The 17,935-nt window shown below is 37.8% G+C and overlaps 1 protein-coding gene across 1 annotated transcript in view; it reads left to right on the top strand.

Moving 5' to 3' along the window:
• The window catches only part of LOC122791459 (cytosolic carboxypeptidase 2-like), a 783,816-nt gene that overhangs the window by 603,940 nt on the left and 161,941 nt on the right, over positions 1 to 17,935 (top strand). The window contains exon 13 of the mRNA XM_044059204.1: positions 7,129 to 7,195. Coding sequence (XP_043915139.1) covers positions 7,129 to 7,195 — 67 coding nt within the window. The remainder of the gene's footprint in view (positions 1 to 7,128; positions 7,196 to 17,935) is intronic.

The following is a 17,935-nucleotide window of genomic DNA, read 5'->3' on the forward strand; positions in this document are numbered from 1 at the left end:
AAGTTGAAAATTTGTCTAGTTCCAAGGAAAAAATTGAAGAGTAGACTTTGTGGAGCCGGGAATAGTTATACCCTAGCTAACTGGCGCTGCCTGGCGTGCAAAACCTTGCAAATGCAGGTTTTATAGCAGGGAAATTAAAGAGATAGAAATTAGCCCAAAATGGCCACTAAACTACTAATTTCTGGGCTGAAATCACTCCTCCAGGGACAGATAGGTTAATCAAAGCTCCGTCTCTCTCAGTGAACGAGAAACGTCCTTCTATCCAAGTAAGGTATATGGGCAAACACAGAAACTTGTAACACAGTCCTGAATTCAGCACTAACCTAAAAACTGGACTATACTAGCTTAGAAAGGAGGGAAAACAAGTATTTTTTTTTTGCAGAAAATAAAGCAGATACAATCAAAAAAACACTTTAAATGTACAGAAATGGCTATCACACTTGAGTGTGTAGCCTACAACAGTTAAACAATTAATTTAAACACAAAAATGACTGTTAAAGTGCAGGCATTAAAATAAGTACAATATGTAGCTGAAACAAGCTTTTTAAATCACAGAAACTGTAGAAAATCAGTGTTTTAGGCAGAATTAGCTAAAGGCAGCAAGAAATGCAGAAACATTATACTTAATCACTCCAAAGTCTCTCTTTTGTCTCTCTGCTGCTGTAGAACTCTGTAGGGCACCAGGCAAGAGCTTGCTGAGCTGTATACTAGCCCCCTGATTCTCAGCCTCCAGCCCTAAGAAACCTGAGATTTTACAAGGTGCCTGATGATTGTAAGGTTTTGTACAACTGTCCTTCTGCTGACAAACCTTCTAAACATTTGCCAGCCACTTTCAGATAAGGAGAGTAGAGCCATGGAATGTCTAGGTAAGAAGGTATATACTGCTGCCATCCTGTTTTTTATGGCTATTAATTAACAAACTCATATGACCAGGTATATTATAGCCCTTCTTTCTCAAGCTTCTCAGGCAATCCCTGACTTCCCTGATTCAGAAAGAAAGGTCTGTGCCTTTTCCTTACTAGATTCTACATCTCAAGGAGCTTGCCACTCTATTAAATATAGTTTTACTGCAGCTGGTGCTTCCTCTAGGACTGCTGCATTTGATTTTGTTTTGAGATGTTACTCTTGGCTTCTTCATCAGCCCTGGCTTGATGATATTAAGGCTAAATTATGGATGCTTCTCTTGATAATAAGAACCTTTTGGTTCTGCTGCTGCTGAGCTTTTTATGTCCTTCAAGATAAAGGCAAGGCCTTGCAAGAATTGAAACATATTTTTGTGTCTCCTGTCCCTAAATTCCAGAGGAATTATACATCCATGTCTGCTTTTGTATGCAGACAGCCTCGCCCTCCTCCATAAAGGTAAAAAGGGTTCTAGGTGTGTAACTCATCTGCTAAATCTACTCAGACTTCTGTTCAAGACAAACCAGGTTCTGACCTTTTGCTTTCCCTTTCCCTAGCCCAGGTTCCCTTATCCCTTTGGCTTTCCCTGTCCCTTCCATGTTGGTTGAAGTTTACTCAAGACTGCTTAGTTTTATCCACCAATCTCCATGGATATTTCATGGTATGGAAATCCCTTCCGCTTTTTCTGGGCATCGCTCAGCCTCCTCAGGAACAGCTTCCTTTCTGTCTAGAACTGCTTCAGGCCCTTCTGGCTCAGACACCATTCAAGTTGTGCCCTATGTCCAGGAAGAGAAAGGTTTTTATTCCAGGATGTTCCTGGTTCCCAGAAAGGAAGGCACCTGGAGACCCATTCTGGACCTTTCTTGGTTCAGTACTTTTCTAAAGGTCCCTTCCTTTTGGATGTTGTCCCTTCAAAACCTGTCCCCTTTTCTTCATCCCCAGGCCTTCTTGTTAACTGTAAACCTCAAGGATGCCTGCCTACATATCTCCATCCATTCCCTTTTCAGAAAGTTTTTATGTTTCACTGTTTCTTCCTTGCATTTTCAGTTCTCTGCTTTGCCCTTTGGCCTCTCTACTGCCCCAGGAGTATTCAACAAATGCCTCACTCCTGTTGTGTTCTGCAGGATGAAAGTAGTTCAGATCCTTCTTAATCAAGACAGCCTGCTCTTTCAGGCTTTGTCCCCAGAGGTTCTGCTTGAGCACCTCCAATTTACTGTTTGTCTTTTACAAAGCCTAGGATTTACCATAAACTTTTCAGAAATCAGTCCTAGTTCCTTCTCAGTATCATGTTTTTCTCAGTTGCAGCTTCCAAACCATTCCCATGGTGGCATACCTGCCTCCATCTAAGGCCCTTTCTCTGTTTGCCTTTTTTCAATCTCTTATTCCTCTGGCTTCAGTCACAGCCAGGGATTTTTTCAGGGTTCTAGGATACATGGCTTCCACCATTCCTATGCCTTATCTAGCCAAGCTGCATATGATAAAACTACAGTGGTTCCTCAAGTCAGTGTGGCTTCAACATCATCAACTGGATTTCCTAGTTCCCTTCCTTCCTTTTAGTATACAGTCCTGCTGCCATTAGTATGTCAGAACCAGCAACAAGTTGTGCAACTATTTTGAATTCCATTTTGCAAAACCTACATTTGTCTGTTTCTCCCATATGGACTTTGTAAACCAGCATGTATGTAACCCACTATCTTGTGCCACCAATATTAACCATTCATCTCTTGGTTTGAATTCGCCTCTCCTTAACCATTTCTGCGTTCATTTCTGATCGACATGAGGTGCTTCCAGAAGTTTTCTATACCTACAACTATATTTATGCATTTTCCACATTTCTTGCCTTCTCATCTGATCAGTCACATTATATTCTTTCTTTTGTTTTTTAGGCACATTCAGTTGCTGCCTGAATTTTATCTATTTGTGGTTTGATTTCCATTCCTGCTTGATACCGATATGCCTCTGCTCACCTAAGCAAGGATATCATCATTTTTACTCCTTGAAGGCATTTCGCCGAGGCCCTAGAGTTTATTAAAGTTTTTTGGGTCTGCAGCCTGTTGTTTTTTATTTTTTATTCTTTTTTTTTTCTCATTCTGGATGCACATGTTCCTCCTGGTCCATAGGGATATTCTGTTTGTCTTGGTACTTTTCACTTCCGAGGTATGGACATCCATAAATCACATGTATGCCCTACGTCTTGTGTGGGGAGCATAAGAGTGACATAAGAGATCTCTAAATTCCAAAGGCTTTGGTATACTGGCTGGATGTTGGGCTATCCTTGGCAGGAGATCCCTTATGTAAAGAATATTGCAACAGTGAAGAGAAGGACATCTACTGTTAAAGTAAGATTTTACACAACTGTACTATCTCATCTTTTTCTCCTGTTTTTTGAGTCTGTATGATTCAAATATTATGCAGAAAATGCTGCAAGAGTAAATCCTGTTTTGGTAACATTTTACTGCCCCTTCTTCCCCAAGACACATAAATTCACACACACACACACACACACACACACGCACACGCACACGCACACGCATACGCATATGCGTGTGCACACACACATACACTTTCTCTATCCCTGTTCTCTGCTGCTTCTTAGTACAAGTCATGTTTAGATAACAGACGGTGCTGTTTAGTAGTCACTGAGGTACTTGTTTTGCTGCACAGTCTAAAATGGGTAAGTAATCAACAAGGCTGCATCTAAGTTGTTTGAGATCCCCCCAAGGACCCGAGTCATTTTAGGTCAAACATTGCAGTAGATAATCCTTGGAGCAAAATGACTGTCCCACTGCCAGTAGTATTGGAGGGTTCATGGTCGGAGGAAGTTTTGGATTTGTGGAGATATGTAACTTAATCAACAGGACAAACCCTTAGACAACAAGAGCTCCTGCAAGCCACACATGGCACCCTGTTAGACAAAAACTCAGTCTACTGATGACCTGTCTTATCTATAAATTAATCTAAACTCACTCCCCTTCTTTGCTGATAGACTAACTAAACTTATCCCCATGTACAACCCTAGGTCTGAATCTGTCTCCATGCCCCCTTTACAGACTCCATATAATAAACTGTACTGCACATGCTATTCTTTCTTAGTAATGGCTCCACAGATATGGGAATCCCTCCCAAAAATGTGAACTCCATCACCTCTTACCATAAATTCAGATTCACCTTTAAGAAGCATCTATCTAAAGAAGCCCAATGCAAATGGCTTTCCAATAGACTATCAGCTTGCACTTAAATTCCACTGCTTCTAATCATTTCTTTTTGGCCTCCTATCAGAATACCTCATAATTTCCAAGAAATATGAGCATGCACTTCTCCAAATCTGAAATATCGAATTGCACACAGCCCTCCATCATCTCTCTCCTCTGGGTCTTGCTCACTATAGACCCTGTCATTAGTTTCTTTCATTAACCTATCTTTTTCCTTACTTTCAAAATATTTCCTCTCAGTTTCTTATTTTATTCTTATAGTTCATCTTTTTATTTTGAACTTTTCTCATAGTAACATTCAGCAGAACTTTTAAACTGTAAAACTTTGTAAATATTGTCAACATTTACATGTAATGTTGTCATCTACAGTCTTAATGTATGTCATAGATATCCAATCAGAGTTATTTTATTAGGAATGTGTAATTCAAGGGTCTGTATTAAATTGTCAAAGTTTTACAACTTCGAATCACTAGACAACGAACACTAGTGATCAAAGTTGCAGAACATCGAACAATTAAAAAAAAAGGAAAGAAAAGTAAAAGTGTTTAAGCAGGGGGGCAAGCCCCCCTGTACCCCCACACCCCCCGCTACTTAAATATACCAAGTCCGAGATTGCGCTACAGTGTAGCAAAGGGAAATCTTCCCTTTCCGCACCATAGTTCATGCAAAGGGAAATCTTCCCTTTCCGCACTATAGTTCATTAAAGTGCAATCTCGGAGTTGGTATACTTAAGTAGCGGGGGCTGTGGGGTGCAGGAGTGCTTGTCCCCCTGCTTAAAGCAGTTACTTTTGTTTTTTTTCTTTTTTTTTTAATCAGATTTTTTTAAGTTTCAATACTTCGATCATATGGGGTCGACCATATGGTGTTCGAAGTTCTGAAACACTACAATCACTTGGAAAGTGTTCTAGCTATTTCTGTTCTGTTCTGTTTATTCCTTGAGATGAACATGAAAAAGGTCCAGCTAGATGTGTGTTGCCCCGGTTGACAAAAAGTTAATCAATAAAAAAAGAAACTGCTGACAGACCTCCACCTCTTTGAAAGATTACTTTAGCAAACATAACAGAAAGCACTAATATGCAATTAAATTTGATTTGCTAGACCTAATATTTCCACACTAATCTATTTTTATTCCTCATTACCAGTTGCAAGTTTGTTTATCAAGATACTTCATTAACAAAGGTTGAGTTCCCTGCCTGGATAGTTCTTTTTCTTCACTCCTCCTTTGGTGCCATCTGGTGTTTTAATCCATATATCAGACAGCTAAATGCTGGAGTGTATATGTGACTGCAAGGTTAGCATTTGTAATTTTCAGTAAGATATACATAAGTGCAGATTTATTTTATTACAAATGTGTGATTTAGAATTATTTTAGTCTTCAGTGTTGTTTTAACACTGCAGTTACTTAAAATACTTTTGTTTCCAAGTCTTCATTACAGATGATGGTACCAATACAATATGGGGCAAGGTTATGGTATGCTTGCATTTGGACACAGTTGTTCTGGAAATTGATGTGCTTTTAGAAATAAGTTTGGGTAGGTGAATGTTTAAAATACAAATATAGCATTCACAGGTTTCCAAATATCCCCCCAAACCCCTAGTATTATCCCATTTCAACACTCTTTTTCTTTACCTCTGACCACAGACATGGTATCCATTAAACATATTATACAAGATAACTGGAAAATTATTCATAGCAACTTTGATCTATTTCATATAATTGCTCCTACCTTCACATATGAAAAAGTTTGCATCTTAGCATTTTTTTTTTTTTTTAATCAGTCGAATAATTTTGTACTGACTGAAAATATTCGACCTTATGACACTTATAGTTGCCAAGCATGCAAACAATGTAGATATGTGTCAAACAGTCGAAGTTGCATTATAATGAATACTGGTAGGATGATGGACAGTAGGGCTAGATTTAGCTATAAATCAAAAAATGTGGTTTAACTAGTGCATTGTGACACCTGTGAGGTGTTTTATTTTTGGTAAAACTAATAAGACTTTGTCAGACAGGATGTATGAATATGCCCTTGCTGTTAGGAATAAGGATTTAAATAATGTCATAGCCAGACATAGTTTAGCATACTGTATCTTTAAAAAATATACTTTGTAGTTGATACAACATTGTATTGTGTAGACTGAGAGAGTGGTCTAGTCATCATGCTTGAATCTAAGTGGCAGATTTTATTAAATGTAGATAAATCCTCTGGTTTAAAGGAGTGTGTTAATATTAAATGCCTTTTAAAAATAGTTCTTATTTAATTGCAATAGTTTGGATTTTACTAGATCTTATTGGTTAATTTAGAACATGATCTCATTGTCAACTTTTTAAATGTGTCTGTTATGTATTCGACTTGGTTTAATGAAGTTCTGTTATTAACAAACAGAAGCACTTACGAATTTACTTTTTTTCAGGTTTGTTTTTGCAGCCTTCAGTTGCCTTTTTGTGATTCTTTGCACACTGCCGTTGCGGTTTTCTGTTGTACCCACATGTAAAGGGATGGGTATGAACTACTTTTAGTATGGAGACATTGCTTACACATGCTTGCAGCAGAACCTGTTTGAAGGCCTTACCTTCCTTGCTTGCAGCATGTTTCCACTAGTTCCGCAGCATCAGCCTCACTCCCCCCTTATCCACCCCTCTGGGAAGGGTAAGCAGGCATAGCTCATTATTTCTGCCCTTCCGAAGCAGAACCTCCAGCATGCTGATGGACATCCTGCACCTGAATTGGGTTTCCAGCCTCATTAATGAATACTCCCTATCCATGGCAGTGAGCTGGACTAGTGCTGAAATTTGGTGGATACCCACCTTGATTGACATCCTGTACATGTGGCAGTGGGCTGGCCTAGTGTTAAAACTGAGCTTTCACCCACACTGATGGACACCCTTCATATGTGACTGTGGGTTGATGTAGTATTGAAATTGTTGCAAACAGTTGGAATCATTACTGATAGAGGAAATGTTATCATTATGGTATGGTGTGTCAAGTTTTCTTCTTATAAATCCCAACAGCACAAGTGGCTCAGACAGTTCGGAATCAGATGGACTGCCTGCACATCTGCTCAGTATTGCTGAAAAGGTAAACATTTCTCAAAATCTTTCTTTTAATTTGTAATATTCTGTATTCCCTTAGTAGAAAACCTTTCTTTTTGAAATTCATGTCCCAGAACATTAGAAGCATAGATTTGTAGCAGCATGTTATGATTTATGTGAAATGTGAGGAAATGTATCACCAGCGAGGGACTGTCACACTTAAGATGCATTACAGAAAGTATGGTGACATAACAGAGCACACTGGTACAGAAGTGACAGATGTAGTTCAAGAAGAATAAGAAACCAGCTTCTGAAAGAAACGGTAACATCATGGCTGAACACAATACAAGTTCACAGTTTGCAGTCACCTACATGAAATAGCAATTACATTTTCAAACACATTGAACATTGTCTCCAAGGCTTCAGATTGCTGTAAAGTTAAAAGGCAGGAATGATCAGTATGTTAGGATGTCTGAGAGTTGCCAGAGCCTTCTTGATACTTCCATAATCATCTACAAGCTGAAGTGATGAGAGTGAGTTTTGAAGTACAAGAGATTCAGCATGGAAATTGGAAGACAGACATGTTGCCTGCTTCCAGTTGACAATAGTGGCAATCTAATGGATTATGGGAGGAGCGGTGTCACGAGTGTGTGTGTGTGTGTGTGTGTGTGTGTGTGTGTGTGTGTGTGTGTGTGTGTGTGTGTGTTACTATGAAGTGTACAGTGACGTATTCCATTCACTTCATTTATCTTCTCTGCTATAGTACCTCTTTGTAGGAGCATGGAGCATTCTCAGAGATTATTTTCAGTTATGTCCACAGCCTTCACAAAAAAAGTGATTTTTTTTCCTGTTGAATATTAGTAAGTTGTTACCATAACACGTGTGTTCCAAGTTTCTTGCTAGTGTGACTTTACACTCTTCCTGCATATTTGCCAGTGTGACTTTATACTCTTCCTGCATATGCACATACACAAAAACATGGACCTTTCTTATGGTGTTGTCAAGAGCTTTGTCGCCTGCACTTTTTTAAATTCAAGAAATGTTCTTTTTGGCCAATTTCCTATTGAAGTTATAATTTTGTCAAGTTGTGCTTTGAAAAATATACATATATTTAAAAGAAGCATAGTCTCTAATGGAAAAAAAGGCCAACTAAAATCCCTGTCACTATATTCTATATTGTAGAGACTTCTTAGGGGAGACTTATGCCTAGCATACAGAGCAACCCAAGACCCAAACCTAATGAACTTACTGCATATCTGTATATCAAATGAGTCTAGGGCTGCACATTCCAGGGACTTAAATATGGCCTGTGACTTAAACAGGACATGCTAGAGGGACAGATTTATCTCCCAGTGACTGCCATGTCTTTGGAACAGGCTACCAATTCATGTCAAACAGAGCACCTGTCTGACACTGTTTAAGAGGAACCTGGATGAGTGAGTGGGGCACCATAAATTCTTACTGGGGATAGCACCAGCAGACCTCCTGGACATATGCAGTCATCACTAAATGCAGTCTTGGGTATTGACTAGTAAGTATCTCTACAGTATGACATTGGGTTGAAACAGCTAGGCTTAAAATGACCTCCGGATCAATAGCCTAGTAATCTCGTACGATCCTATGAAAAGTCTCACAAAAAAATATCTTCAAGAGACTTGTGTAAGAGTTATTCTTACTTAATAGGCTTACTTTCAAAACTAAGTAGATACCTGTTTTCCTCCCCCCAACACACACACACACACACACACACACACACACTTTGTGCAGGTTAACATAAATCCCTAATAATGGTGTTGCACTGACATGGCTTGGAGTTGGCATGGAGTGTGATGGTCAGTTTAGTTCTACTTGGTGCTGAAAAATGTTGGTCACTGAACTTTGTGGCACAACTGAGCCTATCTGTTGGTCCTGGTTCACTAGTCACATGGCAATTACGTAGCTCCAAGTTTTTTATATATATTTTTGAAAAGGCTAGCAGTATTAACGTTATTTTGATTTTTTTTTTTTTTGAGATTTGGTGGTAGTGTACATTTGCTTTCCATCAAATGTCTGTTTTAAGAAATGTCCTTTATGATAGACAAAAAGCACCATATGATTTTCATAGGAGTGCACTTTTCATTTAGGTGCATCTGATAAAGTTTGTAGTGGTCTTATCTGTTAAAAATAAGAAGCGCATATGTTTACACTGACTTTGTGGCATGGAAGAATAAATTCCAGAGTGCAGCCATCACAGCATGGATTTAAATAGGGATCTGAATTGGTGGAGGAGCACCTCAGGCAGGGGTGAGACTTGAATGGGTGATACCAGCTTTTATCCGTTCTGGGAGGAAAGAGGGGTTGCAACACCCATGGATTAAATTGTAGGTGCATTACATGTGAGAAGGCAGGACTTGGAGACACAAGGCTGCCCTGGAAAGCATTGGTCTCTGCTTAGATTATAGCAGGTATGCAGAAATGTTTCCATATCTGAGGAGAATAGTAGCTAACATTACACAATGACTTCTGGCCAAGAGCATGAGGGGCTAGGAGCAGAAACAAAAACATGACTACTTACTGGATTACAGGCCATGACTTGTAACTTACCTCTCATGCCTGCTGTCCACAGATATTGGGAAGTGAAGGCTCAAATGGAACACTGGGGGATGAAGTCTTTATCACAAGGAGAGTAAGGGGGCTAGAAAAGCACACACACAAAAAAGGTAAGGTTAAAGGCTTTACTTTATTTTTGATGTGAAGAAGAAAATTTAAGATCTAGAGAGGAGGAAAGAATCCAGCAACTTCCAATGGTCATCATGGATGACTCCCACAACTAAGATGAAGGAATAAAGTACATAAAAATGAGTATGTAGACTAGAACAAAATAAAGTGGATAAAATCCTCCTAAATAATCAACAGTGATTCATCTGTAATGGTTCTAAGTACAGGGTTTAGGCAGTTTGTTAAACTGATTGAAAACAAAGTCTATTATGGCAATCTCTCTAGACAAATTGACCAACGTATACATCCATGATTGGCCTTGATGGAAAAAAAATATATTTAAACCAACAACTTCAGGTGGCATCCTAGAAGAAAGAGTCATTTGTGGTGCAGGACATTATTTTTACTGTCACTTTCTCTGACCAACTCACCACAGGATCCACCACAGACCTAGTGATGTTTAGTGCCACAGCTACATGTATAACAGTACCTGAGTAAGCTTACTGTTTGAAAGTAAATGCTAATATTTATAGTGAATTATGCAGTCCTGCAGTCACTCATTCTAAAGAAAAGGTTCTTGTGGATGCAGGTCCTATCTTACACTTCTTATTGATTCATCATGACAATGTATATTCTTAATTGGGATACATATGTGACATGGCATCAGAATTAAACTTATTTTCTTACCATAAACTGCATTATAGATCTGTTCTGCTGTTTTGTGACTTTATACTTCTACCAGCACATATGTGGTTTTAATGGGACTTCTACTGTATCACATCTTTAGACAATAGCTAGCTTATTCTGAAATGAATATTTGTAATGAAAAGTTTTCTGAAAGTTTCATTTTCTACATTTTCTCAAGCAAATTATTTCTCACATATTAATCTCCTATCTTGCTGTCGCAGTTATTCAATTTTTTGAACTTCATTTACCGACTGTTTTCAGCTACATTTTCTTTCAGTTTATGACTCATGTTGACTATACTGTATCCACCAATGTCACTGAAGCTTCATGTAAATCTCCTGTGACCTGGAAGCTATGGAGTCAGCATTTTAAACTGCATCTCACTGCAAGTGAACTTTCTGAAAAAAAAGAAAAATAAAAGAAAAGAAAAATACAATATAAAGTGTTCCTTAATGTTGCAGGCAAGGAAATCATCACTGTCCAGCACTTTACATTTAGAAAGGAAGAGAGCAATAATATTTCTTTTTTGAAAGACAAACCCCAACCTTACTAAAAACCAACAAAGAATCTACCATTTTCTCCAGAAGTTAAGGGAACTTAGTAGATGTTTATCTTTAGCACCGAGTGCAGGACTCTGAATGTAGCAGTTTGGCATAGATCTATAAGTGATAGAGAGCAAAACAAAAAGTACAATTATGTAAAATTTTAATAACAAAAATGTTTCCGTCACAGTATCCAAGGTGGTGCCTGGTAACAGTCAAGCAGATAGAAACCGTAACCTTTGCATATACTGTAGCTATAGGCATAAAAAAGCACAATACACACACTTTCATAACAGCTTTAGGCTCTTGAGGGAGGCAGTTATAACCATTTCTTGGAAGTCTATAAAAAATGAAATGACAAGTTACAACAGAATGTTAATGTTTTATGGATAAAATCAGTGTAAAGCAGAAATGCATTTAAACCAGATAATGATAAAGATATAATGGATGAGATCTTTACTTCACAGGCTTCTGCCTAGGGTTCACTCCTGAACTCTAGTCACTGTTTGCATGTTCTCCCTATATCTCCCTTTTTTGATTTCTCCAAGTCTTTCAGGTTTCTAATACCATGATGAGAATGGACCCCATTCCTAATTCATACTGTGATTAAAGTTCATAAAATTAATATTGTTTCAGTCTTTGATGTTAGCCAGAAGTGTAGTTCGCAGCACTCGCAATGTGCCCAGTAATGACTCCTCCTGCAATTCCCACTGTGTTACATGTATCGATGACATGTCTAGGTATGATTGCAAATTCTTTTTTATAAGACTCGCTCTTAATACTATTGGAACTGTCTGGGTACCCTTCTTCCACACTGCCCTTGTTTCTGCCTGCAAATCCAGATATTTTATGACTTTGTGTCTCTCTGTACATAAGACACTGTAGTTACTGGGTGTAGCAATTTCAGTGATCTGTGCTACTTTTGTCTTCTTTTCATGGACTACTATATCTGTTTTGTTTTTTTTTGCGTCTGTTTTTTGAACTGTTGGTAATGGGTGATTCCATGTGATATAAACATTATCATTTTCTATAATGCTTTGTGGCTGATGTTTCCAGTGGTTTTCAGCTACTTCAGTATTATAATGTTTGCACAATCCCCAGTGCAACAGTCTTGTCACATTATTATGCCTTTCAGTATACAGTCCTTCTGCCATTAGTATATTACATCCAGCAACAACATGTGTGACTGTTTCCAGTTTTACAAAACCTATATTTGTTTCTCCAACATGTTCAATGTACTTATCTTGGACCTTTCATCTTTTGGTTTAAATTTACCTCTCCTTAACCATTCCTGCATTTAATCCTGATAAACATGAGGTTGTTCCAAGAGTTTTCTATACTTGCATCTATATTTATGCACTTTCTACATTTCTTACCTTCCCATCTGATTTTTCACCTTATATTCTTTCTTTTGTTTTTGGCACGTTCAGTTTCTGCCTGATTTTTATCTTCTAGTTTGATTTCCATTCCTACTTGACACCAATGTGCCTCTGGTAAACTAAGCAAGGAAGTCATCTTGTTCTCATGTTTTAAAACTTTCACTACGTTTGGGTCTTGTGAGGTCAGCAGATATGTATATAGACCTACAGTTGCAGCTATACATGTAATCAATTTCGAGTAGGCCCATACTTCCTTCATAACGGGAAATATATAGTCTGGGTGTACACTGATTTTTATAAATTATTCCAAAACCGTACGTTAGGTCAGGAAGACAAAGTGGTTTATATCTTGGAGTTTGTTCCTAGATGTCAACACTGTTTTCGGTAATAATTTTAGTTTTCTAAAATATTCCTTACTAAGTTTTATTCACATTTGTTCATGGTTTATTGCTGATCCTTCATCAGTTCCCAAATAATTGTATATTTCCTCTTGCTCAAGTTCTTTTATATCACATTTCTGTCCCAAACTGACGTTTTCTTGGTGCTGCATCTTTCCTGCTTTAAAGGTTGCTTTTGCACATTCATCAAGACCAAATGATATTTTTATATCATCTGAAAAAGTCTTGACCACTTGCAGTTGTGCTTTTAGTTCTTTATCTGATGAACTATACAGTTTTAAATCATCTACAAAAAGAAGATGAGAAGTCTGTAGACTTTGTTGTTTTCTGGGAGCCGAATTGTAACCATGACCTAATCTGTTAAAAAGACAACTTAATGGGTTAAAGGCAAGGCAGCAGTAACAGAAAGTCACCTTGGAATATCCCCCTTTGAATTTTTATCCCCTGGAATAATAATTTGCCCTTTATCATGCCTTAGCTGCAGTGTGGTTTGCCACTGTTCCATGGTTGCTGTAATGTAATCAATCAGTGTAAGGTGTATGTTATACATTTTTAAGCACTCTTATACATGAATGTAGGATGCTGTCAAATGCTTTCTTGTAGTCTATCCATGCCATACTTGAATTATTTCCTTTTTTACAGTTCTTCATTATAATTTTACTTAACAACAAATTATCCTTTGTTCCTTATGACTTTCTTTTATTGCCCTATTGCCATGACTGAGTTTCCTTCTAAATGACTGTAAACTCTTTTGGCATCAATTCCAGTGTATAGTTTATATGTCAGCGGAAGGTAAGTTAGTGGTCTGTAGTTTTTAAGATAGCTTGCAGATTCTGTCTTAAGTATGAGTATTGTTTTTCCTTTAGTTAACCAGGCTGGTGTCTGTTTGGTTGGGCATATAATTAGTTCTTACTCATGGTTAAATCTTCACATAAAGATGTTAATACTTTTAGCCAGAAGTTAGGTACTGCATCTGGGTCTGGGGTTTTCCAGTTGGGAGCTTTTCTTAACTTTGTTTCAATCTCTCTGGCCGTTACTTCATCCCATTTCATATCCTGTACATTTGAACTTCTTATTCTTTCTTCTTTCCATTTAGCATCTTTTTTATGTTTCACAGGATTTTCATAGATATTTCTCCAAAATGTATCTATTTCTTCTTTTTTGGCGGTGTTTCATTTCCTTTTGCCTGGTTTCATAATTCTCTATAAAACTTTTTTTGAGTCATCAGTAAATTGCTTTTTTGTACTTTTCTTTTATATTTATCTGCATACCTTCTAAGTTTTTCCTGACTATGCTGAGATTTTTAGTTTATTATTTGCTATAGTGCAAAACAGATCATGATCTGTTCTGATACTGCGCATTTCTTTTATCATGTGTATCTTTCAGTATTTTTGTTATTCTGTTCCCTCTTCTATACTTTTCTAACAGTGACACTTCTTTTCTTAATTGGTTTATAGTTTTCTCTATTCAATACTTCCATGATGGCATTTGATTCCTCCCCTCATTTCCCTTACTACCCTGTGTCTTTCTGGTAAGCCTTTGCCTGTTATTAATTTAGCTGTACAGTTATATATCATATTTACTTCTCTTATATTGCATGAATCTCTAAGAAACATGCTGGGTAGTTCTGCCTCAAGGATATAGGGTAATGGACTGAAACCCAGCCCTCCCACTTAAATTTCGGAGACCTGCCAACAACAAAAATGTACAGAGTCACAGGCAGAAGCACAGAATCTATGTGGTACTTAATGAGGAATTAACTGTCTTCCTTCATAGAGCAGAGCTCTGTCACAAGGCCCTACACCTACAAGCATATTGAGACTTTTGTCATTGTTTAATAGCCTGTGGTCACTACATTTGATTTTGTTGCAGAAGCTCTGCCAAAAGTACCTACACCTTCAAGTTTATTGAGAATTTTATTGTTTAATAGCCTGCGGTTACTACATCTGACATCAGTATTACAGGAGCTCTGCCACAAGGCTCTACATCTACAAGTTTATTGAGAATTTTGTCATTGTTTAATGTAAGCATATTTGTCATGATGAACCTTGTGGCATATTTACTTTAAACAGTTAAATACATGCCTGCTCTGTGATTGAATATCCCTCTGTAATAGTCCATGCATTCTAAGAACCTCTTACTAAGTTGGCCACCGTCCCCTTTTGCTTAGCCAGTAAACTATACTGCATATGCCAGTTATTTAGTCTCAGGAAATGACCAATTGTTTTACTCGCATGTCCCTGTTAATTGCTTTGTTCTGGCTATAAACTGATTGATCTCAGTTGTAAACTGACATTCAGACCTGTGCCTACATCCTATATAAAACTACTCTTAAACCATTCTCTTCTTCAGCTGACGACCTTCAAAGCGAGTACCTAAAAATAGCTGGCAATGGCATTGCATATCCTGTCTCAAGCCTAATAAGTAGGTCATTCCAGGAATCACACATTCCCTATCTCTGGAAGTCGCACATTATCTCTGTGCACAAATGGAGGAAATTCAACAGACAGTAATAACATTAGAAATATAGCAATCTTATCTCTGCTTGCCAAAATACTTGAGAAAAGTATTCAAAAACAATTGCTACGCTATCTCCTGCAGGAAGAACTCCTATCTCCTATACAGCATGGCTTCCGTAATTCCCATAATGCTAGTACTGTCATTCTGACTTGTATAAATACTCCCAATAAAGCTAGAGATAATGGCAAACTAGTCCCTTCCTTATTTCTAGAATTGCCTAAAGCTTTTGACACAGTTTGTCACAACAAATTCCTACTTCAGTTGTCTCTCTCAGCCTACACTTTTATGGCTCAAAGTCTACCGGTAGAATATGTATCAGTCAGTAAATGGCACTCCATGCTCTCTCCTTACCTCCCACTCAGCATTGGTGTATCACAAGGGTCTATCTTTAGTCTCCTTCTCTTTAACATTTTCACCAACATTCTCTGTACTTCTACACAAGCCACTCTAATACAATATGCAGATGTTTCCACTCTCATTTATACATCTGACAACAGGGTACACCTCCAAAAAATTACTCAGGAAGCTATAACAGCCACTGAAATGTGGCTTCGTAACTCTACCCCAAAAAGACCAAACTACTACTTTTTTCCCCAAATCCCTCTCTCAAGAAAACTCAAAATTTAAAGCCCTCTCTCTTGATAATACGACCATTGAAGTCACTTCTCATAGCAAACTATTAGGGGTGATAGTGGATGATAATTTAACATTTGACCTGCATATACAGAACTGCATGAGAACAACTCATCAAAAACTAAGGATGCTTTACAGAGCCAAAAAACTTTCTCACTGATGCAACTGAAACCAAATGTGCCACTACTTAGCTCCTCCCCACTCTTCTTTATGGTGCTCCCATCCTTATTAACCTCCAGGCTTCACAAATATTAAAACTTAAACAATGCTACAACAAAGCTACTAAATTTGCAGCACATAGCCCTTTCAGAAACCACCAGTGTATAGCACTGAAAAGCCAAATTGGTTAAAACTGTCACATCACCTAACATATACACAACGTCTTATTACTTATAAAATTATCCAGCATCCATTTGCCTGTCCAGCACTAAAAAACATTCTACACAACTATATTCCCAGTCGTTCATTGCGATGAGTGACCAAAAACTCCTGTCTGTCTACAAACCTTGCAACTCTGCTGGGTATTGTCTATACTCATACAAGGTTGCGAAGGCCTGGAACTCCTTACCTGTATCCATCAGGTTAATATTCTCTCTCCCATGTTTCAAAATCACTCTGAAAGACTTACCAGGTAAAATTTGGCTCTGTTCTTGCTCAAAACCAGGATAAACTATATCTCTAAATGTGAACAAGTACCTCTTCATTCCTTATACCTTCTTGCTCTCCTTTTTTCCCTTACTTCCTTATGGCTATCTTAATTATTTTCCCTGACTTTCTTTCTAAATATACAATAAGCCTGTTTTTCCCTCACTTCATATTGCAAATCCAATTTGTATTAGACTAACTTACCTTGAATTTTTCAACAAACTTTCAAAAATTATCTAAATATTAAATGATTGTCATATACCTTGTATCAATTTTTAACAAATGTTTTTATATTATGTCTAATTTGTTATAATTATTTAAACTGCAGATGTTTTATTTTTATTTTTGAAGATTGTATAATTTTTTTTTAATCTTTTTATTGATTTGAGCTTTTCCCCATGGACGTCCACTGAAAATGAGCTTCTACCTAGTCGGACTTTCCTGGTTATCAAATATCAATAAAACAATATACAAACTAACCGCAGTTGGCATCAGCTGTAGCATGTAGCATCCTCAAGATATGAGAACATGGACCAGAGAGTGAATGCTATATCAGGGCTAGCCAAATTACAGTGTGAAAATTGGATGGGGTCACTTGGTCATGTCAGTTAATGTCTTGGTCATCTTGAGCTGCATTTAAGTCAGATATTGGAGCAGAATTCAGCATTTTGTCAGAATGCATTCAGCATTTTGTCATAATGCATTTTTAAGACACTAAATTTAAATGATGAATTTCAGGTCAGCATTGCAGGCTTCTGTCATATTTGGGTCACAGACTAAAACCTTTGGTTAAAGTATTGCTGGATTTTGAGCATAAATGTAAACGCTACAGGCTTTTTTTCCAAGTAGTGTCCCTGAAAGCTCAAGTAAAACAATCAGATATTCAACAGATATTTATTGAATATGTGCAGCACAGTGGTGTAGCGGTTAGCATTGTAGCCTCAAAGCAAGAGGTTCTCTGGTCCACTTCTCAGCTGGGATGCCTTCTGTGAGGAGTCTGCATGTTCTCCCTGCATTCCTCCAGGTGATCTGGTTTCCTCCCACATTCCAAACACATGCAGTAGATGGATTAGACACTCTAAATTGGCCATAGGTGTGAGTGTGTGTGGTGCACCCTCCAAAGAGGGTTGGGCTTTGGACTAGCAATCTGAGCCCATAAAACCCATAACTGCTACAGAAACAATAAGCACTGAAAGGTGCTCGTTGCCCGATGTACTACATGGTGCATAAACGGGAAAGAGAGAGATTTATTAAATATATAATAATAAATTATACAGGCTTCAAA

The sequence above is a fragment of the Protopterus annectens genome, chromosome 17.part0 (genome assembly GCF_019279795.1).
Source record: "Protopterus annectens isolate FY-2018-M chromosome 17.part0, PAN1.0, whole genome shotgun sequence".
NCBI lineage: Eukaryota > Metazoa > Chordata > Ceratodontiformes > Protopteridae > Protopterus > Protopterus annectens.